This window comes from Polyergus mexicanus, unplaced genomic scaffold (genome assembly GCF_030449975.1).
Source record: "Polyergus mexicanus isolate NDT 795.1 unplaced genomic scaffold, iyPolMexi1.0 SCAF_17, whole genome shotgun sequence".
In the NCBI taxonomy this organism is placed as follows: domain Eukaryota; kingdom Metazoa; phylum Arthropoda; class Insecta; order Hymenoptera; family Formicidae; genus Polyergus; species Polyergus mexicanus.
The window spans coordinates 5788949-5813723 of NW_027223337.1; the positions used below are offsets into that span (position 1 = coordinate 5788949).

A 24775-nucleotide genomic window follows, 5' to 3' on the forward strand; every position below is an offset into this window, starting at 1 on the left:
CAGCGCTTATAAGTACATTATCGACGTAGTGTTTCCCCCTTGCCCTTACCTCTTACAGCCCCGAGGGACGATGCCCAAGTAGGCGTGTTGCAACGTAACATGCAAGAAGCGGGAATTTCTAATTCAACGAAAAGGAACACGTGGGCTGACGTAAGCCTCCTAATGGTTTCATTGCATACGCATGATACGGTCGCATTAGCCGTCAGCTCGTAAGATCGTTCGCCTGTGAAGAGCGAGTGCGACACTTCGGAGAGCACCAGCTGACATCCAATCTCCGCGAGTTTTCCTAACGGATAATCTCGGTTTGGAATTAATGCGTGGGCGTTTAGACGCGATCGATGAAGCTATTCGTGAGCCATTGGGCGATCATTAATGCAACTGTATCAGAAATTATGTCAGATAATGACGCTAATTACCATTTAAAAAAGAAAACAGAAATCGATGTATATCTTAATGATCGATTGTGTATTTCATATTACGAGACATTACAAGATTTTAATGTCTGGATTTTAATCTTAGTTTGAGTAACGCACACATAAATCGATTCTCACAAATCTAAATAGTGTCTAGATATACATAGGTATACAAAAAAATCAATTATAAAGCTAAAATTATAAAGTTAATCAAACTTGATCAAAAAGAATACATCATACGAAGATTATTAGTTAACTAAAAAAAAAAAAAAAAAATCTGCGTTATAATTAAAGACAATATAATTCAATATATTTAGCTGTTAAATATAAAATATATAAAGAAATGACCAAAGTTTTTTTTCGTATAAGTTAGAGATTACGATGATTAGGATTACGTAATATTCCAACATTCGTATGACGGACGTTATCTACCGCGAGCAAACATCAGCCCAGCGACTTTTCTCGCCAGGAAAGTGTACAAACGGGAAAGTACCAGAGATGAGACATCGTGTCGTACTAGCCGGCATCACGAGAGGTAACGCCGATTGGTCCAGCTTCCGGGATCTCGTCCAGGACCCTCCGAACATGGTGCGAGTGTCACGACTGAAAGCCATTATTCGCTCGGCTTATCTCGCGGGTTCTTACTCGGGTCACGTTCGCCTCGAAGCCGCGACGAAAAGCGCTTCCTAACCGAAAAGTATTCGGCCGAGGCGAGACGGAGAGGGTTATCCGGTCCAGAAGGAGAGAAGGCGGAGGGCTAAGAAGAGGGAATCTTAAAGATGTCATCCCGCGTTTCTCGTCTCTCCGCATGACGCGTTAGGCAATTTTTCAGGAGACTAGTTAGACTAGGGTGCAAAAGCGGAGATCTTATTCAAAATCTTCTTCTTAGACTTAGCGTTCTATATCGAGGTAGATATGCGACTACGACGTAGGTGAATGAAAGAATGTATTTGATGTAAGAACGATTTTTTGCCTACCTCCTCTTAGCGCATTTATTTTGCTAAATTAATTTTTGATTAGATTGCTTAATTTTCCATCAATGTTTGCTCCTCTCACGTGGGAAATCGTTTTTTTCTTTTTTTAATTTTAGATAATTTAAAAATAATTAATTTTAATTAGATAAATAATTTTTTCTTAATTTTTGATATAAGAAAAAAAGAACGAAATATGTAACGTTAGGGATTGGACAATATTACTAGTTCGTGATATTATTATTCTGCGGAAAATATAAGCTCTAATATTCCAAATTCGAGAATATTTATTCGTAGGAATTTTTTCCCTTGGATTTTCATATTCTAAGATACTAAGAATAAATTAAGAGAATATTCCACGGTCGTGGGGGCTCGAGTAACATCGCTCGCGAGCGTTCGCTTCACATTTCTCATTGGCCGCATCGTGCCAGGAAAAAAATACGTTATTTTGATCCGCGTGGTATATCAATGCTATACTCGCGCGAGGTTTTATCGCCATGATATCGCTTTCGCGTCGCTGCTCGCACGGCTTCGTGTCGGCTGCGTTTCGAAGGAACCGAGACCAAGAGGCGGATGCGCGTCGCAACCGGTGTGTCCTCGTCGATTGTCACGGGTGGAAGGTGCCAGTGCGGATAGAGTATGCGTGATAACGCGTCCCTGGAAACAGTTAACGTCATCATTAACGAAGAACACCGCACACCTTTGCTATCTCGTGAGATAATGCCGAAAGGGAATAACACCATTGGCATCGACTGTCGCAAGCACTCTTGCGCCTAAAATTCCGCTGATAAGAAAGATACAACAATTAATCGTACGCGAAGACGCACGGTCTTGACAGCTTTTTTTTTTCGATTCGATCATACGTTATAACATCGCATCTCTGTTATCTTGCGTGAAATTATAACAGAAAGGGGAATATCGATCGATCGCATCAGTTATCGCAAGCTTCTATAAAATTCTGCTAATGAAAGATACGGCATGCCGTTTGACTCGAATTTGTGCGCGATGAGTAACATAATTTTTTATAAATTTCTGATGCAATTATATATGGGCAGGCTTTTTTTTTTTTTTTTTTTTTTTTTTTTTTTTTTTTTTTTTTAATTAGAGCGTAGATTCGCTTATTAAGACATTCCACTTGCTTCATATTGTATGTATATACCGATCATTAAATTCAATATATCGCACTTTCTTGTCTCGTATCCTCTCGTTGAGATAGACAACCTTCTTTTATATCCTGTCATTCAGAGAGAGAGAGTGTGTGTGTTTTTTTTAATTTTAGCACAATATGTTTTTAGAGCATGTTTCATATATATAGTTAGACGCGCGATATCCGTCATCGTCCCGATAAGTTTGGTCCCTTCTTTTACACATTGACCTGCCCTCGTATATATATATATATCATCGAAATTTGAAGAGCGTTAGAGAGGAAATTGAAGTTGAATCGCGTCGCCTCTAACGAGGACGCTTCACCGTGTAAGCCGTGGCGCTAAACATTCAATCTCCGTCGCGCCTTCCCGGGATCGGCACTACCGCGTAAACGAGCCGATTCGTCTGGCTCCGGTTCCTATCGGCATCTGCCAGTGTCGTAAACGAATATAGACCCACCGGATCTCTTTTGTCATCCGTGACGCATCGGGGAAAGTCAATATCCAAACGGTCCCGGCATCATCCGGGATGCGACCGACCGCGATTCACCCGCGTAGGATCCCCCGCGCCCGGTAATGGCCGATACGTGACAAGGGTGGGCAGGCGCACAGGCCCTCGCTTCGTCTCCCTCGAGACGTTTTGCATAATACACGCATCGCCGGGACGCTCTTCAAATTATAGTCCAGATTTGCGCGATATCGAACCAAAATTCCGTCGAAGCGTGAGAAAAATCTACCATTAAAACCAGCGCGATAACGCGATCGGTATAAAAGTTGTGCATTTATATTGTATTTTAATGTCTTGCAGGAGTGAAGAAATTTCCTCGACAAATTATATATCTTCTCGTAAAAAGAGAGAGCTATGTATAATGAGAAAATCCATCGATAAAATTTAAAAAAAATTTCGTCTTACATTTATTATTCAATAATCGTTATACTTGTGTAAACAAATCGTACATTATTTTTACTAAACGCGTTCGCAGCTATTAAGAAAACGTACATTCATGAATCAGTTTGCCAATTACATATGGCATTGATTGTTAAGTCAGTGTCATTGTACGCCTTTTCACGTCAATCTCTATATACTCGAATATTTTTTTGTAATATCTATTCTCAGACGAGAATAACGTATATTTAGCGTGTAAAGAAAATGGATTCTTTTCATTTACCTAAAGTATTGCTTCTTCGCTACCGCGATAAAGCTGTCGTCCCTTCAGGTCGGGCTGACAACCAGTAAAATGTTATTCTTCCGTATTCGACGAATGGTATGAGGAGAGAGCAAGAGAGAAAGAGAGAGAGAGAGAGAGAGGAAGAGAGATAAAAGGAGAGAGAGATGCTTAAGACCCTCTCTCGAGAGAAAACGGTTTCTCGCCTGGCGGGACCATGCATCTTCAGGGTTAACTGATCTCGAATGTTATCGCGTTACCTTCGACTACCTGCTTACGTACTTACCTCGCTCTTCGCATAGAAATCGCCTATTTTAAGATCCTCCGCGTTGTGTACCGACGACTCCACGAGAATTGCGGTGCGTAGAGTAGTCGGCCGTATCGATTCGCGCGCGTTTTGCCTCCGGATCGTGGGGAAAGAGTATAATTAATACGGCAGTTATACTTAATGGAATACGATGCCTCGGTTTCTCCGGAAGAAAACGCAACCGAATACGAAATCATTGGTAGAGACGAACGGGATCGCGTCGCTGGCTTTATAAGACGCTTTTGTACAAAAATTCATTTAGGACCATTCAAAAAATATAAGATCGCTAGATATGTAAATGTAAATAATAATCATCGTTAAAATTTATTCGTATACATATATTATATAACATGACGCAAATGATAGAAAATATCTTTTTATTATATACAAGATATTTGTTCACATTAAATGAGATATAAGCAAAGATAAATAATATTTATGGAAGAATATTTTGTCATCTCGTGTCACGTTGTCGTATGATATGAATCAATCTTTATTTGAAGATTTTTTTATACAAGATATATTTCCTTCTCTCTTTAGTAAAGTAAAATAATTATTGTGTGTGTGTGTGTGATGGATATACAGGATGTCCCCACTTTAAATGGCAAAACTTTAGGAGCGTGTAGGAGACCGAGAAACTAAGACAGAAAGTCCTTTAGAGTAGCACTGACCTCATTAATCGCAGCTTAGACATTGTTCTAGCGATACTTGGTGCACCGCATCTATGATTCGGTCTCTCGATTGCTCTCTTGATTCGATTGGCACCGTAAAGGATAACATCGAGTGTTTACACATGTAAGGAACCTTGAAGCAGAAAGTTTATTCGGTGCCAATCGACTCAAGAGAGTAACTAACAATGAGAGATTGAATTTTTGCGATTTTCTCTAAAATGGAGCAAAAACGCGCAAATCTCTAAAGGACTTCTTATCTTAGTTTTTCGGTTCCCTACACGCTTTTGAAGTTTTGCCATTTAAATTGGGGACACCCTGTATATTGAAATTTATTCAATACGCCAACCGGGATTTTCGATATTATCCATATTTTATCACAGAATCGTCTAAAAAATATTATCAATTTTAGAATTTCTTTCTCTTTCCTATGAGAGCGATCGTCTCGCTCTTCTCCTTCCCTCTTACGGAGACGTACGTGCGCGGAGGATTCGCGGGGTACGTCACAACAATACATCTCTTTAGCGGCGACACAATAAATCAAAATAAACTTGGCTGGGAGAGAGAAAACAGGTTGCCAGCGCCGCGGGAGGCGATCCCGCTCGCTCGGCCTGCGCTCAAGTTCCTTCGTAGCCGCGTGCGCATGTCCCGTCCACCTCGAACACGAACGCATACAGGCGCACCGGATACATCCCGGTATAAGGATGCAGGATAATGCACATATGTGTGTCTATCCGTGTCTATCCTACAATAATTCGAGTGTGTGCCGGACACGAACTCGGATGCTGCGCCGCAGTCCGCCGTCTTGGCTCTCGTGTTGGTCGTTTAATACTGTATTGGCGTATACCTGCTCCGTTAACCCAGGTCCAGCCTCTCGCAGCGAACCCTCTAATCTCCTCTCGCTCTCGAATCTCGCTCACCGTTTTCGCACGGTGTTCCTGAAAAATGGAGGGTTCTCCGCAGGGGTGGATTTTTCGCAATCCCGGATCGTGCGCGCTTTGTTATCCCTCGCACACTTGTGAATCGTCCGGTACTTTTGTTCGAGGGGAAGAAAAAAAAACTGCGCGGAAAGCCTCGAGGGTCGGATTAGCTTCGCACGCCCACATTCGTCTCGGCCGAATGTTCGGGACTCATCGGGATCGTCTCTGGACAGCGGTCTTCACGGATCTCGGCGCGAACGAAAGCACAGCTATGCAAAATAAATGTCGCTACCGGAGAGTCAATTATATTTTCCTGTACGCTTCAACTGTCCCGACGGCTACAACGACGGCCACGCACCGATTGACCTCGCAAACGAGATCCCTCCGGTTGGTCGCGTCGCGCGGCGGATTGTTGAGTGGCTGAAAATAAAATAGTCCCTATAGTCGTTCGATTTGAAATCGTTCGCGTTTTGCTCCTGTTTAACGCGTTACATTATATATGTGTAACGAAAAAAAAAATTTAGACGCGTCTCTTTTGCAATGTGAAGCAATTTCAAGCTCCATAAGCTATTTCACGTTACGAATATTAAAATTGTATTAAAATTCGCTATTTTGGAAATATCTTATTCTTATAAACCGAAAGATTTGAAACTCGAGTATTAATCTGTCAAAAGATAGATATAAATCGTAATAAGAAAGATATAATCTTTCAAAATTATGCACGTTCCGAATTATTCTGTCAGATTGACTTATTTAATGATTTAGTATCTATTTAGAGTTTCGAAAAATTATTTAGCTTCGGGGGTAAACATGTTATACGCGTTGGAAGCTCAATTCCGGCAACAACGAGCGCATAGACAATCACCGGGGGGAGAGGTTTCATTGAGACCACGTACACTATCATCGCAGAGCCTCCTCCGTGGAGAAGACCCTCGCGGAGGATATAACGTTCAATCTCTCTCGTTCCTTCTCTCTCTCTCTCTCTCTCTCTCTCTCTCTCTCTCTCTTGTGTTGATGCTCTCGGGTTCGGCGATCGAGAAGTGAACTCGGATGAACCGCGCCGCGCGCGGCACGATGAGAAAGACGAGGATATGGGAGAATCAAGAGGAGAGGAAAGGAAGACGAAGAAAAGAAAGGTAGGAGGTCGAAAGAGGAGATGATCGGAGTGACGAAGAGGGACGAGGGGGATAAAGAGGGAGAGGAGGTGAAGAGGTAAACCGAGTGTAGGCGTGTAGGTAGGTGAGTTGGAGTCTCGAGCCGAAGCGAGTCGAGCGAGAGCGGCTCTGTCGGGTCGCCGCCGGGTCAATGTCGCCAGAGTAATTACCTCTCTCCCTCCCACCCTCTCTCCCCCTTCCCTACCCCCAGCCTCTCTCTCTCTCTCTCTCTTTTCGTCTCACGAAGCGCTCGCTCCTCTCTCCTTCTCTCTTTTTCTCTCTTCTTCGTTCTCCTCTATCCCATTCTATTTCTCTCTCGCTTACGATTCTACTCGCTTCTCTCACGGTTTCCTCTCTCGTCCATCCATCTCCATCTCGCTCCCCGCTTCCACCCGGAGTACGGGCTACTCCACTCGGCCGTGTTCTGCGAGCTGTATCTGCCGAAGAAGCTCCCCCCCCCCCTCTTCCCGCTTTCCCATGAACGCGCGCTCATTGAACAGTGCGAACCGCTTTCAATCTTCCGTACCCCGGACGCTGACGATATTATGATGCTATCGAAGTATCGATACGCCGGCACAGGTAGCTCCGATACTCCTTTCGCTTGACACTTTAAAGATATCTCGGTAATTTGTTGCCAATATCATGATACCGGCTTATCGATCAGTGCTATCGGGATATATTGTAAATAGGGAAGTCATACGTTTCATTTTTTTCGCGATAAGACAACAACGTTCCGCTTCTGACACTGATCTTCAGAACTCTGTTTGTTTAGCGATAAGCCTCGCATTCGCGCTTGTAACGCCAATAAATTTTGAATTGTGTAAAAGTGATTTGAGAGATTAAAACATTCATTTTTGATAGCCCTCTGATTCGATTATAAACATTCTTTTAATTTTCGCTAAGATATTTACAAAGAAAAGAAAATATTGTTTAGCGCACATGGCACTTGCTGCGTAGAAATCTATATAAATATAGATTACGATATAAGGAATCGAAGCACTCTGTGACGCGGAAGGAAATATGAATGAGAGCGGGTTAAATCGAGTGAAACGAACTGCATTGCTCCTTGAGGAAGCTGCGCGGATTTTTGCAGTACATACCGAACGCACCGAAGCTTCCCATAGATTTTTCCCGAGGGAACGTTCGGGAGGATAAGAGAGATAACGGACAAACGCGCAATGGTTATGGGAGTAAGGGGAAATATAAGAACTATATAATAAAAATAACAATTTCCATTCCGTCAGTTAAAAATTATCTAATTAAACATAAAAATGACACGTTTGATGATTTACAATTTTAATATAATCGTTAGGTTTTGAAAATATTAATAGATATAATATTTTGTATATAATGTTTATCGTTATACAAATAAATATACATATATGTTATACATATACGTATATGCATAACATATATTTATATACATACATGATATAAATATATCATAGAAATAAATAAATATATAGACTGTCAAATTATATTAATGTGATTAATATTTAATTAATTTTAGTAATTGCAATGAGATTTTTATTCCGTTGAAAAAAAAAAAAGTTGACAACTTTCATTTGAAAGATTAAAGAAATTTGTACTCTAGCGAATTAATATAAATGTATTGCGAGGGAAAAAAAAAGAGAGAATAACCACGAGTTGCTATCGCAGTTTGATGATGCGATACGTTGACGTATCTCATCTCGCTCGTTGCAAATCGACGATGATGTTGTCGTTATCTTCCATGTTTTCGGACGTTTGGCCAAAGAGCCACGTGATACAACCACGTGGCGTAATCGCGCGAGTTTCACGACGGCTGATGCATCTTTTAAAAGATTCATGCCCAGGTATAGCGCATCCATCGCGACAATGTGGACACGATATAACTCGGCGAAACTACGACACACTTATTTGTCGCATTTGCGATGTTTAATTCAAATTGCACCGACGGTTCCCGAGAAGGCGGTTATTATTCGCCGTGATTGATGTTCTATATAACTTTAGCCTCGACTCTACTTCCCCGTAGACGGCGACGCGACATTTGTAATTTTCGATCGAGCTCTTCTTTCGACGCGCCTATATATATCTAGGAATAATATAAACGATGAATATTATATTCGATCTCGGCCGGCAGAATTCTCGTTATTTTTGTGCAACACCACGGGCGCGTGATCGCATCTTGTAAAAATCCTCCGTCGCGTAAATCATGATACATTTTAAACAGTTGGTGTTACAATGTCTTTAACTACGTACAGGAAAATTATTTATAAAAGATTATACGCTGCCACGCGTATGCCACGCGAACCCTCGCGAGAATCCGAACGTCGCGCGTAAGTGACGCGTAGTAGCCGTGCTATTGGTATCGTTTTGAAAGATTTGAAGAGTAAATACAGTGATTTCAATATTGACTCGATATTTTCTTATCGCTACAAATTCAAGATGTAACACACGTTCGAGATATACACTGTTTGCTTCTTTACGAGAATTAAAAAGAAATTATCAGTATTAGTCATAAACATATCGAAAGAGATAAGGTGGCAAGGACGTTTATTATAGAACAATTACAATTGTGATTTTTTTCGCTTACAAGGTATTAAAGCTACATGACAACGTGTTGCGCGAGTCGACGTAATTCAATTGCGGAAAATGAAAAAAGGAAAATAGGACGCGAAAAAAGCTTTACCGTTAAAAGTTGAATAGACGACAGGCGGAGATCGGAGGAGTCTTAATCGACCAAGAGGCGGAGATTCGGCGATCGTTATTTCCGCTCCGATCGTCGCTCCGATCCTCCTTTCTTACTCTCGTCCTCATCACCGTCGCCTGTTCCGTGTATCGGTAATTTTACAGGGAGAATATATGTATACTGCGCGGTGAAATGTACTGCTGCTCGTTTCGTAGAGGCTCAGGTGCACGAAGAGGAGATGTCGAAGAGCGGCGGACCCGCAGCTCGCGAACCGGCACGCCGGCGAAGAACGGAAGCGACGTCCTTCGTTTTGTTAGAGCCGCAAGAAACGGACGTATGTTACCCATTATCCATGCTGCGGGCCGTACAGTAAATTATGATTGTCGAGTACATCATCGACCGCGCGCGCGCACATTAGTTGCCCGGGGAAGGTAGCTCTCGTGCAGTCGTTCGCGTGGCTCTCAAATTACGCGCGTTGTCGTCGTTTTCCGGTGAAACGACGTGCGACCGGCTGTCGCATTCGAAAATACGATATCCCTGTAAAAATATCGCGAATTACTTTGGCCTGAAGAAAGCGAGTACATGCTTCGATAGTCGAACAATTACAATAAACTAACAACACACAAATTTATGATTATTTTAGTTTATCGTTGATTATATTTTTCTTTTTTCATTGCAAAATTATCACTTTGTTAAAAATTGAATTTTTAGGTTGATGCGATAAGAGATAATTAATATATATGTAATAAAAAATATTATTCGCGCGTTTATCGAGATCAATTCCGGATGATACGATTATAAAAGGGTCTTGGCGTGATCAAGATTCATATTTGAAATTAAAATTAAGATGATTTTTTTTTTTGTAGAAAATCTAACACGATATTTTCAGATTCGGTAGATATCAAGTAGCATGCTAATTCAAATTAATCATTGGCAATGCGCAATCCGACAAAAATACAAACACTCTTTTTCAAACAGTCAGTGTGCAAATTAATGATCCGAACGATTTAATTCATTAACATTGCCACGTGCAACCGAATGCACGCGCAGCGTTGTCAATTTTAGCACTTGACAAAGTACACTTGGCACTTTGCACCGGCTCGCGTGTATCACAATGAGTCAGTAGTGAATCACGATTCTCTTGCCATGTTGTTAGTCTTAAGACTTTATACCAGTTTATAATCGTCATAACCCGATTTACGGATAAAGGAATATCAATGTAAGAGTATTTTTTATAGGACGATAAGCCTGATCTATTCGTCAGCTATGCGAATGCATCGCGGTCGATCGTTTATTAAGTATCGCTCGGATAAGGATTAACGCGCGCGCGAGAGATAAGATAAAACTTATAAAATAAGATTGTGAAAAAAAAGAGTAAAATTTTGTGTTAGAGAAATATATTAGTACGATTGAAAATCAGTTCTTACCTTCTCTCTCTTTCTTTCGTACATAAAATATTCTGCATAAATACAAAATAGCGCCACATCGTCGATTCGCTCAATTGTAGGCATATCGACGATGAAACTAGCCGAGAGAACGTCATAGGAAGCGACTGCAGATGACAACGAAAGTAATGCAGTGGAAAGAGCTCTCGCGCGAGAAAAGACATCTCGTTACGTCCTCTCGTAAAACTCTCGATAGATCGGAGAGCAGGCGGCAGATAGTTGCCCAACATATCCCCCCTCCTCCCCCCCACCCCCTCCTCAAGTAATTGATAGACTAATGGCATCGCGAGTGGGTTAAGTGCACGACTGTTGAAACTTGGATAGGGAATGAAGCAATTACCGAGAGCACCGAGAGGAGGACTATGATAATACTCGGACTCGGTTCAATTAATACCGGGGGCAACCGGCTGATATAATTTCGCCGTCGTCGCGCGCGATTGGCAAATCGCGAAACGAGCGAGTGAACGGGCGCAAAAACGGAACTAAGCGACACCGCCGGTGTCGTTCGTTTACCTTTTAACGTTCGCACGTCCTGTTCGCGCAACGTCGCGAAATTAGTTAATCAGCATTTAAGTGGACGTTGCACGCGCGAATAAATATAATGCGGCGCAGACGTGCGCGCGCGCTCCCCGATAATAATTAAAAGCGCGGATAATGTGCAAGGCGTCGCGTGCGTTGCATTACCTCTCGCAATTTAATAAATTTTGGGCGATATCGAGCGATATCTTTATAAAGAAATATCTATATTATTTGCACGGTAATTAATTAATCAGCGAGAAGATATCGAGTTCAAGCCGCTCCTTGACAGATCGATGTTTCTTTTTTCCCTTTGCATTCCTATGATTGAAATGGACATATTAGACGTCATCGCGGACGAGAGGGTACTTTCGCTATTATTGATACGTAGGATCGGCGTAGCTATAGAGACCCCTGATGGAAACAGAACGGAGTTAATGACGGCGATGCGAATGAATCGATATTACGCGCTCTCCGTGTCGTTGGACGATCGTTCTGCATTTTGCCAGAGCTCGCGGCAGCGGTAGGGGAAGCAAGAGGGGAAATAGGGAGTCAATTAAAAACTGTTTTCATCGATTGCGCGACTGGCCGTCTAATAATGCGATGCGGTAGGATCGCGGCCGCCGAGATAAATTAAACGCGCTTCGCGACAACGATCGCTTTCCTTCTTTATTTCTTTTTTTAACGCACTATCGCGCGCGCCCGTTACGCTTCAAAATGCACGCTTTATCTTTTTCACGTGGCTTCTTAGCGTATAGTGTATATGCGATGCAATCTAATCGCGCGACCGCCTTATCCACCGCTTACAATACGGAGAACGGTCCGGCATCAATTTCTCTCTCAACTCAACTCGCCACTGACGTATTAATTCCCTCCTCCTCTGTCGCTGGCCGCGCATGATTCGATATGAATATTAACGCATGCCTTATATGATTTTGATATAAAAGTAAACAAATATTTTTTCCACATATGATATATGTGTGTGTATCGAGAAAAAGCTCCCAAAAAATATATTCTCAAAATTCTCACCGAGAAGAGTAATGCAATAATATTTTATATGCGTTGTAAAAATAATTAATGCGATATCATATATAATCTTATTTGACAATTGGAAAAAAACTTTGCATCGTGATTGATAGATTGCAAAATTAATAATAATTAATAATAATAATACGACTAATATAAGTATCACACATGTAGTTTTCGATTAATAAAATCAACGAATGGATGATTGATCCCCTTTCACTTTTACATAATCAGAAAGCTTTGCGTAAAAATACAATATATTCTCGTTGCTCTCGCATCACTTCGCCTGCCTCTTAGAAAGATTTTGATTCTAGAGGAATCATCGCTATATCAAATACCGTATCCGATGACGCTTATTCGACTATTCCAAACATTATCGCGCAGGTGAGTCACGTCTGCCGCTGCGGCTACCAAGGTGAAACGTTTCCACGAACCCGACGACGATTTCTCAGCGAAAATTCAGCCAGCCTATCGGAAATCTTATTGTTGATAATAGATAATCGCGCGAGCACGTGCCGCGATAGTGTTGCGCGATGCACATGTGCGTCTCAAGATGCGTGCGCAAGTGGCACGCACTACGCCTAATCTTTCGCGTAGAGACCGCAGGGATGCGCTAAAAGAGAAAGAGAGAGAGAGAGAGAGAGAGAGAGAGAGAGAGAGAGAGAAAGAGATGAGATGAACGGAAAACAAGATAGAGCGTGGTGGAATCAGCGTGGTGAACATCTGCGTGTCGTCGGACACGTTTCGCGGCTAATAAATCGCCACTTATCGATCGCCGTTTGTCGTTACGCAATAAGATGCATTAGTATAAGACCGCTGAGAAATCTATCCAATGGTGCACACATTTTTTTCGCGTCTCCGCCGGCTCGCTGGCTGCCTCGTCGTAATCCTATCAGCAGCGAATCTCTTTTTCATAGGCGGCTTTTTTATAGTTGATTATTATAAAAAAGAATATAGATGATTCGGTCGAGAGAAAGAGCGTTTAGATATATTAATCGCATATACCTTTTATACATGTAATTTTATACACAATTCTCTTTATAACTCTTCTCTCGTATCTATATCTTTATTTGAAACTCTTTACGGTTATTTGTTTTATATTATGAAAGATTTATATTGTTATATAATTTATATTTGTTATTATAATTATTTTTATTATTTTTATATATAATTATTATTTTATATATATATATATATATTTTTTTTTTTTTATAATTATTTTAGTATTATATAATAATATATTTTCTAATCTCTTAAACTTTTCATTTTTTTATTTGTAATATCTGTTTTTTATAGAGACATTTTTATACAAGTATTAAATTTTTCTATATTTCATGTGCTTCTTTTTAGACGAGAAGTGCATAATTCAATATTGACATCCTACTAACGAGAACGAAGAAAAGTACTGCGTGACATCCACGTGTCGAGTAGCGAACAGGGCCAAAGTGCAAGACGCAATTACGGTATGCACGCTATCTTTATCACGTCTCGTGAATCATCTCGATCGTTATATCGTTTTCCAACATCGCACACATTCATTATCTAGGCTCTCTAATAGCTGCACTTATACTTGGACATTGCGTTTACAGATGCAACGAGAAAGTAGCAAAGGAAAGAGGAATGGGATCAGTGTCTAGTCGTGCAGAATTAATCTAATATCGATATTATCTTGGCATCAAATAATGTTTATTAAAAATGTCATATTTTATTTGCAGTATTCTTAATTTCAATTATGCACTATCTGTATGAATGAAAGAAAATGCAATAGTCACTCTAGTAATTACACTGAGTATTTCATAATTATTATCGTAAGTATATTCCGTGTTATTTAGTAAATGTATTTTTTGAAATTTCACAGATTTACGGAGATGCAAATTATCAATTTGTATTTATCAATTTGTTCACTGTCAAAATTTTTTATTGATTTTTTGATATACACAGGATCGTGTTCATACGTCAAAGAATCAGCGGAAAATGAATCGGCAAAGAAAGGACTCCATTACAGCTCGCTATTGGCTATGCCATGTATTTTATAATTGATACTTTAAGAAAAGTTAGCGAATCGAGAAAAGAATTTATTTTTAAGTCGATAAGACGCCGCACTTTTAATTACAGTTTCATATCTGCGATACCGTTTGCACATTATCGAGAATACAAACCTAGCATTGTCTGGTCAGCGTAGAAAATTATCGCGACCTGTCAAAACATATCTCGGTTCGTGCATTATCGATCTCTTTTCAAGACGAGTGAGTGGGTCAGCCTGTGATCGTGTGACACAGCGAATATGCGGGCGGGCCGGACTCGGATCGTGTTGCAGCATCGTATAAAAGTCGATCGAGTGACGATCGAGATTATTTCGTAGAAGGCTGCCTTTCGGTTGTCTTTTTTCCTCCTCTTTCAAAATTCCATAATTTATACAGCAGCTACAGATTTAATTTATTTTCTAACATGCGGCTTGAAATCAAACAACGTGGTAGCGTCGATATCTCGTATATCGAATTTAATTTGAAATACGAAAAAATGGAAAATATTCAGGACGTCGATTTATATTAAAAAATGTTAAATATTTCAATATGACAACAAATTAGTTGCCATACGAAGGTATTTGCCATTCACGGCGTATAGCGTATTATTGTTGACATACTCGCTCAATCTGTTGTCATTCGTACGGCAAGCGTCGAACGGAAAAGATTGTTGCTCCGCATATCGTCGGATTATTCTTTGAAAAATCTGATTATTCCTATATTTATTATAATTAGCGACTCATAAGCGTATCGAAACGATTATAATTAATCGCATATTCGCGAGTGACAAATATCAAGGCTTTATCTTGCTCAAAGTTGGTAGTATCCCGATTCGTTGACTCCAAGTACATTTTTAAGAGGCAAAATGAAATATTTAATCGCGATTTGTTGTGTCTTAATTACAGATTATTATATAAAGTGTCACATCTTAACTGTTTGATAAGCCTGTACAAAATATCGTGCGTCTGAATTCGGCAGTATCGTGCAAAGTGTCGCATATCTGATTTTATTTTATAATGCCGCACAATGAACAATACTGAATGGTAATAAACCATATTTTTACGAGTAAGTATATAAGTACAATGAATCGTGACAATCGAAAGTGTTGTTGAATCCAACTCCTGAAAATGAGAGGAGGAGGAAGCCTAAAAGACATCGGAGCCAGCGGTTATATAGGTATATATATATATTACTATAAAAAAATTTAATAAATTAATTTCGATTAATAACTTGGCTCTATATTTTATCTAATTAAAGCAAAGTTATATATATTAAAATAAATATTCAACGAACGATTGTAAGATCGTAAAAAAAGCGTAAAATATTTCTGGTTACGCATCTGTCAACAATGATATTTAATTGGCAACAGAAGGAGTTTCTCTCCTTTTTCGGTCTCTGATAGAGATCAAAGTGATTAAATATAGTCACATTAATACAGCCACGATTAACAAAATATCCAATAATGGTCCGAAGAATCGAGAAGCTACGCAAAATTTTGCGCGCTAATGGCAGAATTTACGACTAATCTTTTGGTACGGTTTCGCTACACAAGGCCGCGCGGACTCTGACTCAGCCAGAACAGCTGTTTGTCATAAAGTGCGCGAAAGATATCCGAGTCCTGCCTTAGATAGCGACTTCCTGCTGACCTCGCTGCACTAACATGTGCAATTAGCTGCTCTCGGTGATAGGCGACTATGACGCGGTTTTCGATTTTGCGTAATTATCATATCTTCGCTACACGAATGCCAAATCTTATGTATGCGTAATATACTCGGCAATGGAATAAAATACGCGAGCTGCACGTTATTGAAATTATTTTAAAACGAAAAAGAGTCAGCTAATATGAAGCGGGGAAAATTTATAGCAACTTTCTCTTTAGCTACAGTTGTTTAAATTTGATCCTATTAGTGAGTAGTATATGTGTTAGCTGTGGGAAAACAGCGGCAAAATAGCCTGATAAAAACTAACACGTTATACCAATCCTATATAATTATTCCAGGGTTACACAAAATCAAATTGTTGCTGGTCATTGCTACGTGGGAATATTATCGCATTTAAATGTACGTATTAATTGCCCTGTGCAATTGTAACCAATGAAAGTACAAATATTAGTGGGACAGCGCCGCTTCCGCACGACATTCGAATATATTATGGCGCATGTAAATGCAAAGTTCCTGCCGATTCGTTTGTTAATGAAGACAGAATTTAAATTGCGCGTTAACATGAAAAGCGCATGATTAACCTCGTTGTACATCATTACATATTTCGTGATCGCAAAAGCTGTATATATAGCGCAAAGTAGACATTTCGTTTTATTTAAACAATTCGAAAATAGACAGCCAAACTGTTATAATAAAAGCAAGTTATATTTTTTATATAACATAAGTTTATTGTTTTATTAAAAAAAGCATGAATAATTATATAAATTTTTTTTTTATTACAACTGTATTTTTAATAGAAGACAAAATTCTGCGGTCTTTTAAATCGGCCCTGTCTCTTAAGTATTTCTTATTCGCATGAATTGGAAAAAAAAAAAAAAAAAAAAAAAGAGCAATCACACGGGAACCAATCAATATGCTAGGAACGCGCATTCGAGTGTTGGACGAGTCGGCGATGATTGATAAACAAGAGGAGAGAAAGAAGGGACAGTTTTGCGCGTCGAGATCTCGCAATTGTGTAGAGCCGTGATGAAAATGTCCGAGTCACGCGAGCCGCGTATCGTCCGTATGGTCTCGTATCGCGTCGCGAGGGTCTGATTCTAGCGGTAATAAAGCGCGCGTGGCGTATCGTGCACGCGAAATCGTAAGGCGTCACCCCGCTACCTAACCCGAGTGATCCGACCTTACGTCTAACGAGGTGGCAAAACTTTCGAATCGGTTTTTACTACGCTATCTGTACGCGCGTGTGACATGACGCGTACGAATGCGACCGGCGGCGATGGCGGCGGCAACGTCGTCGTCGTCGCACCCGCGAACAAGTCCTTGGTCCGCGTCGGAAAGTATCAGATGCTGGGACCCCTCGGCAAGGGGAATTTTGCGCGCGTCGAAGAGGCCATCCACACCGTCCTCGGAGTCAAGGTGAGTGTGATAAACACGAATCGCCGCCGGGTGCAAGCGGCCCGAGTATCTCTCGTACAGCCTCGATGCGACGCTTCTCGCTCCGCTCCCGCGCGAGAGAAGCGAAAGCTTGCTCCTTCGCGAAACCGACATAAATCGTTCGTCCCGACACGCGGTACGTAACGCGATCGTGAGAACGTCGAGAGGACGCTCGATCTTTTTTCCAACGAACGTCTATTCCGCGTCAAATAATCTCTAGAATCGATCGCAACGATCTGACAATCTGAATTTTCTTTACGTTTATCGTTAGTATCAAATAGATATGACACAGATATTTTGTGCGATTTTGTAATCTCTTCGTACGTCAAGATGCGCGCACGCAGGATACATATGCGATCTAAGAGTTTTTCTAAGATTTTTAATAATTATTCTACGACTCGTTTTCTTTTTACTCCGCAGACTTTACTCAACGGCGTGAATTTATGCCTTTAGCGAATTATCCGTCAACTTCGACAGACGTAAATCTATCTGTTGCACGTGTATTCTTCCGAAGAGATAATCTTTTTAAGTTACCGCACTCACATTTAAATTGCCCATAAATTGCAAACATTAGTTTGCATAATGAAGCGTCTCAATAATTAACAGCTCATGTGTAAAATTCTTGTCGACACGCGCGTGACATTTCAATGAATAATCCTAATATTATGTAACGTGACACGCGCGTTTCTTTCTTTGTCATAATATTGTTCCATTTTTAATTTTATCGCGTGAGAGAAGAATTGTCACTCGCTTACGTCAGATTATCAAAGCTGGTTTGGCTCGCCTTTTCGTCGAATTAATCACGCCACGGTGCGCATCAGATGTATTTCCGGCACGGACATTGAATCATTCGTTTGGAATCCATGCACCGAGAATCTCACGTAAATAAAAGAGAGATCTGCCCTCCCCCCCCCCCACCCCAGCCAAAAAAAAGAAATATTGAAATCGAATAAAATGCCGCGGGCGTACAACGCGCCGAAGGGACAAAAAATTCACGATATTACACTTGCATCTCCATTCGATATCTTTAAATTTCGTGAATTTCTGGTTTCAACGTATGAAAATGACGTAGATTTGAACATTTGACATTGCCTGGTAGATACGCATGATGTCACGCGATGAAAGACGAGCGTCAGATTTTCGAACGTTTCCTTTTCTTTGTGCCATCCTAAATACCAGCGGGATCTCTTTTATATATGTACGTGTGTGGGAACCTTTCTATTAAAATATTCTTCCCGAAGATTATCCGATGCCCGATCGATAGATGATCACGGAATTCAGACTATGTTGACCGTCATCGTTTGAGAAAGATCCGCGCTTCTTGATTTATTCCACCCAATATCGATGAAATATAACAAATAGTTTATTCTCTCTCCGCTCCCCTCTAAACTAATGAATATTAAAATAAATCGTGATAATCGAGATAATCTCGCGATCAATACGATTAATTTCATCGTTCATCGATTTTTAATGACTTTTGATACGATGATCTTGATAATCGAGAATCTTAATTGTAAATCAACTTCGAATTGACCGATAAATAAAATGCGTCTACACCTTTATTAATTTGTAGAAATTATTTAAATTACGATATCAGGATCTCGCGTCAAATTTTCTTACCCAAGTTTCGCGAGAGCTCGTATTAATGAAAATAAATTTATAAATTCATAAAGCTGAAAAAATACACATATCTTTGAAACTTCGATACGTTTAATCATATTTATGAAAGTCGTTACGAACAAATAAAGAAAAGAATCTCTAAATATAAATTGTGAAATATTTTTCTCAATCTACATATGTATCATCCTACCTTTATCACGACGATGATGTATCGCCTTCACGATATATCGCTCTTACTCGAGATTTTTTCGCTTTGTTTTTTCGCGATACTCGTATTATATAAAGATGATTAAATGTACAGAGTATGTCCCATTATATGATAGACATTATATGTATTTCTTCAGCGAAGGCGACACGTCATCATGGCGGTAAGCTCTTTGGACGCGCGGTGTGCGAGATAACGTTCGAGCATCTGGTGACTTTTACCGCGAGAAAAGACGAGCGAGGTGATTAAAGGAGGCCGCGGGAACCGCGCGATTTACGCCGCCGGTAGAAATACGTCGCGCGGCCGAGACGCGGGGCACGGGGAACATCGCCGGGGAGACGATAGACACCGATCGCTACGGGGAAATCGTTTGCGGTTATCTTGCCGAGAGGCCGATAACACGTCGCCTCCCGCGTGTGGTTTTCTCTCTCCTCTCTCTCTCTCTCTCTCTCTCTCTCTCTCTCTCTCTCTCTCTCTCTCACTCTTTCTATCTCGGTATCTTTCTCCGTCGTATCATGACGGAAGCGCGATGAGAAGCCAGCCGCGCTGACGACTACGCGTCTCCGAGTTTTACGAGGCGCGTAAAAAAGGTCCACGCTTCTGATCGCGGCAGACGACGTTTAACGAGGTTCTTTCAGAGGTCCGAGCTCTTGCTCGTCGATGACCGTCTTTGCCTTATTCCGTGCTCGATGTATGTTACGATTGATGCAATCAAAATGTATATCATCAAAAAATCGTCTGATACCGTTTTTCGAAGGTATTTGGCAAGTATTATTTGACACGTATCTCGAGAATATTTTTGATATTTAAAAAAAAAAAAAAAATCGCGATCTGAATATTGTATTAGATAAATCGATAACGCGAGAGATGTGTTTAATTCCATGCCATTTCTCGGGATTATTTTGGAATGAAAAGAGAATTAAGATTACGTTTTATATATATTTAAACAAACAAACATAGTCTTATATATATATAAAGATTGATCTTTTTCATGTCTTTGTGTTATCGAATTTTCATTTCATATCATAATGTTGCGTCAATAAATTTTTCAATACACCGCATGTCGACACGATAAACGCTAATGCGTATCAATTTGCGCGTCTCGAGCATCGATGAGGAACGGAATTAATTGATTTATCGATTCGGTCGTGACCGATAATAGAATACGATTCGCGCGAAGCTGCGCATCAGGCGATTAGCGCAAAGACGATCAGCATTATCGCTCGTCTTTGTGCGCGTTTTATGCAGATAGCGGTTTTCTTTATGCCCGCGCGTTAACGCTCTCATGAGAGATGACAGATGGGACGGGGCCGCGGCTTTTGAATATTGTGTAACAGAATATTTTTGCGATGGACGGCGCAACTGACCGGTTTCTCCGCCTACGTGATGAAAATCGAAGGGAGGGAGATACATTTTTCATGTACCGTTATCGCTGCAGTCCGATACGACCACGCGTGTGCCAATTTGTCGCGCGGTCTCGTCTACGCAGTTCGAATAGTTTATCGCGTGAAAAAGTGATTACGCACTCGTGACAGTTGCGAATACAAAGGAAGGCGGTTATCGCCGATCGAAGACGGAGGTTTCGATTACTCTCGCCTCCCCCCCCCCCCACCCCCACCCAACGCTCTTATCGCGCTTCAGCATTTTTGCTCGTATCCATTCTTTTTCGCCACATAGGTCACTATCGTAGTCGCTGTTCTACTCTATTCAACAATATATCTCGCAATTATCTTTATTAATAAAGCGTACGAATCGAGAGATCGGTTTTCACTTGCGTCCTTTGACGTTGCTTGATTGATTAAATTTTTTCTATCCATCTCTATCATAGATAAAGAGAGAACATGTGTGCGTACGATCGAGAACGAAACAGAGTGACTAATTAATGTAACTTCTTAGAATCTTGTATACGCACTAAACATTATTCGAATGGATATTTTTTATATTCCATCGAAATGACTTGTGAGATCCGGATTTCTGGATCAGATACGAGACATGAAAATTATATAATAAACGATGAAACTTTGTATCGTGTGCAAAATCATATTTTCTTTACGGCCATTAAGCTATGCACGTTGTCGATCCGCGTGGATGCGGAAGCCGCGACTCCCGTCCGAATTAATCCGGTTTTCGCAATCAATTGATTTGCAATGATACGCCGTAGTATAATTACGACAGCTTCCAAAGTGGAAGATGTCATCTATCTTGTACTATGTAAGGAGATGCCGCGATTCTCATCACGAACCATCAGCTTTGAAATGCCATATGTAAACGATTCGCGCTACACCGTTCCATACCGATATACCCTTCCTGTTGCGCCTCTTCCCTAGAGCGCTTTTTCGCTCTAGATCTCCGTATATATTCTTCGCGAGAATATATTCAGGTTCTTCCTTCTCGGCGACGCTTATCTACGTCAATCGAAATCTCACGCCTTATACAGATACTGTACCTTTTATACAAGCGTGCCAAAGATATTTAGAAAAATGAAAAAATATTTTGTCTCCAAAAATTTAGAAATATGAAAAAAGCAAATTTTTTTATTTGTCTAAAAAAAATCAATATTTTGACGAGTTATAAATTTCTCTAAATTGAACAAACGTGTAAGCAAGTAAGAGAAAAAAAATTATGATATCGCGAAGATAGGAATATAAGTGCTTCTCGCTCTTAAAAAAGTGATCAGAAACGTGATTTAGGAAAAGAATATACTTATTTAATGCGATTTTTTTTTTTTTTTTTTTTTTTAATGAAATATAGAGTATAAAGTGCTCGGGTGTCAATCGTCATCGACGGCCGCAACTTAACGACTCGTTTTGCCTCGAATTAACAACGCGGAAGCCTCGCTAGAAGCTTCGAGATCTCGCCTATCACCAACCAGCGCTGAATCGGCTTCTACCAGTGGCTTTCATCGGCTGCGCGAACGAGAGACAAGAAACGACTCCTCTTGTCTCTCATCCGAGCCGGACTCTGTCGTCGGTATCGATCGGCCTTTCCTCTCCCGCGCGGCGGTATGTTACATCGCCACCGTGGCCCCTCCGGCCCGCAACCTGTAATTTCGGTAACCGCAAATAAAACCATACGGTGTACGTATGTGTGTATGTGGACCGACGTGTAGTCCGTTCGACCGTGCGAGAAAGCAATACAACCCGAGAGCGGTATCGGATGTCTATAGGGTGCCCTTCTCTTTCCCTTCCCCTGTATCTTGCACCTCGCCGTTTGTCTCTTTCTCCCTTTATCCCTTTTTCTCTCCTTTTTTTCTATCTTTATTTTTCTACCGGTATATCTCCGTCTATATACCTGGCCCCACCCTCTCGCACCTCCTCGTAGCTCGATTTACACGGGACCCCGATTTTGTCTTATTGTCCTTTTCCCCCTCACCTTCGCCGTCCATTTCTTCAGCGTGTCTCGCTCTCTCGTACCTGCTGTCTGCTTTCTAGGCGTATTTAGCATCGATTATAAGACGACAATAGACCTATCGGATTATGCTCGAGACTGAAGACGATGTGCATCAGGATCTACCCAAACCAGGCAGCAACTTGATAGAATGGTCGATCAAGAGGGAGAAAGGGAAAGAAAAGAGAATGAGAGAGAGAGAGAGAGAGAGAGAATGCACACAGAGATCGTCGATGGAAAAAATAGAAGAGGCAGGCCTGCGGTTTCGGGTTACTCGCACATGGTGGGCCCTGCCGTATGTAGGTACCTGCCAAAATCGTTCAGGTACAGCTCACGTCTCTCTCGCTTATTCTTTCGTAGCCGCCACCTTGACGGTGATCGTGAATCGGTCCCCGGTAGATCTTTCCTTGAACGCGGACATTTTGTGGGATTTCTCGTTTACTACCGGAGCCGGCTATTCTACGTTACAAATAGACGACTATTCCGGCCGAATAAGAGGAAATCTCGAAACCGGCAAAGTATTCCGCAGAGACGCGCGAAATGCGATATATGTTTCTTTTTTATTTTATTTATTTTTTTTTTTCCCCCGAGAATGATATTTTTGTGCAATTGGGCGCTGTTGCGCTGTAACAGTTTGACATCCCTTGTCGGAATTTTAAATAATATTAGAACGCTTAATCCTGGCGATCAATTTCAGCTGCGTAAAGTCGTTGTTCCTGGCAAATTGCTCTTGGAACGATTACTCATTGCGTTCCGAGAACCGCTCAAATCCTTGACATTTCGCGACAGCGTAATCCATCGGGATTCGTGTGGCTCTCGCGGCGGCGGAGAATCGATGTATAATTTGCCTGCTGCACACGACTAGACTTGGCCACTCTCGGCGTTTATCAGTCATTTTTACCCCGGCATCAAAGCGACCGTGGCCCAATGCCCCCGTTAAGTGCGCCTCTCGAGCACTGCTTTTTCTCTCCTCGCTATACGCGCCAGCGACCGCGTGCATTGTACGCATGCATCCTTTATCCTCGACGAAGGCGAGATATACACGAGGGGATAAGGACGCATGCGGTGGAGGGACTCGATTTTTTTAAAATAACGCATCCGGTGTGCGTATTTCAGACGTTTATATTTTAATGTTCATTTTAAAGTTTCGAAACTATATAATGATACATTTATATAGCAATGTCTCATGTATTACGGTCATAAAATTAATTCATTGGTATACAGTCTCGCGCTACGTAATTTGGATCGATTTAAAACGGCTCGCGCATAATGAGCGGCGACCACAGTAAATATCGATAGGTGGTGTTGGACGTTATTTCCTCTCCTTCCCATAATATATCCCGCGCTACGAATTACACCTCATTTTGAATTACAATTGCCGGCGAGCGGATAGATAGAGCCACGCGATTTGCATAATCGACGAGCTCTCTCTCTCTCTCTCTCTCTCTCTTGCGCGCGCGCACTATTACGCGATCTACCCTCCGTTTCAGTAAGTGATTCTTTTAACGACCGTTTATTAGTCCCGCTGTATTAAAAAATACGGATCGATCGCCATTAAAGCGATGGCGTAATCAGTCGATCGGTCGATCGCGAGCGTCGACGGGGACCGTCGAACTTAATGGCCGAGCAATTAACCGCGACAGCCGATGCAAATGAATAAATTTGTACTATTAGTTTCGCCCGGGCGGGCCCCTTTAATCATCGCTGGCCCGGGGGAGGCTGCGGATCCCGACCCGGCACAAACGCGCCTAGTGACAAATACAAGGCCCACGGCGTGTGTGCACGCGTCTAATAATTAACTCCGTGGCCCCGGGATCTTCTCGGAAAGGTCCCGGCCTATCGAGAAGATATTCCATGGAATTCGTGGCCGCCTTTTGGATACGCCTTTTTCCCGGAGAGGTCGGCGCGGGGCAAAAAATCCGACGTATTTCTGGCTCGGTCCCGCGGCTGCGGATCTCAGGGACTCTCGGGACTTGGTTCTTCGAGAGAAACCGCACGTGAACGTTGCCGTTCCTATCGTAAATGTATCGACCGCGTTCGTT

At 41.4% G+C, this 24775-nt stretch overlaps 2 protein-coding genes and 1 long non-coding RNA gene across 4 annotated transcripts in view; 2 read left to right on the forward strand and 1 right to left on the reverse strand.

The window, feature by feature from the left end:
- Positions 1-14096, forward strand: part of LOC138940688 (uncharacterized) — a 125109-nt gene extending 111013 nt beyond the window's left edge. For both annotated transcript variants that reach the window (XR_011448031.1, XR_011448030.1), the window contains exons 3-4: positions 13753-13865; positions 13992-14096. This is a non-coding gene — a long non-coding RNA (uncharacterized lncRNA). The remainder of the gene's footprint in view (positions 1-13752; positions 13866-13991) is intronic.
- The window catches only part of Dh31 (diuretic hormone class 2), a 275640-nt gene that overhangs the window by 102163 nt on the left and 148702 nt on the right, over positions 1-24775 (reverse strand). The gene's annotated exons all lie outside the window — the stretch shown is intronic.
- The window catches only part of LOC138940682 (MAP/microtubule affinity-regulating kinase 3-like), a 197253-nt gene continuing 189452 nt past the window's right edge, over positions 16975-24775 (forward strand). The window contains exon 1 of the mRNA XM_070309795.1: positions 16975-17503. Within this exon, the coding sequence (XP_070165896.1) occupies positions 17336-17503 (168 nt within the window). The 5' untranslated portion in view covers positions 16975-17335. The remainder of the gene's footprint in view (positions 17504-24775) is intronic.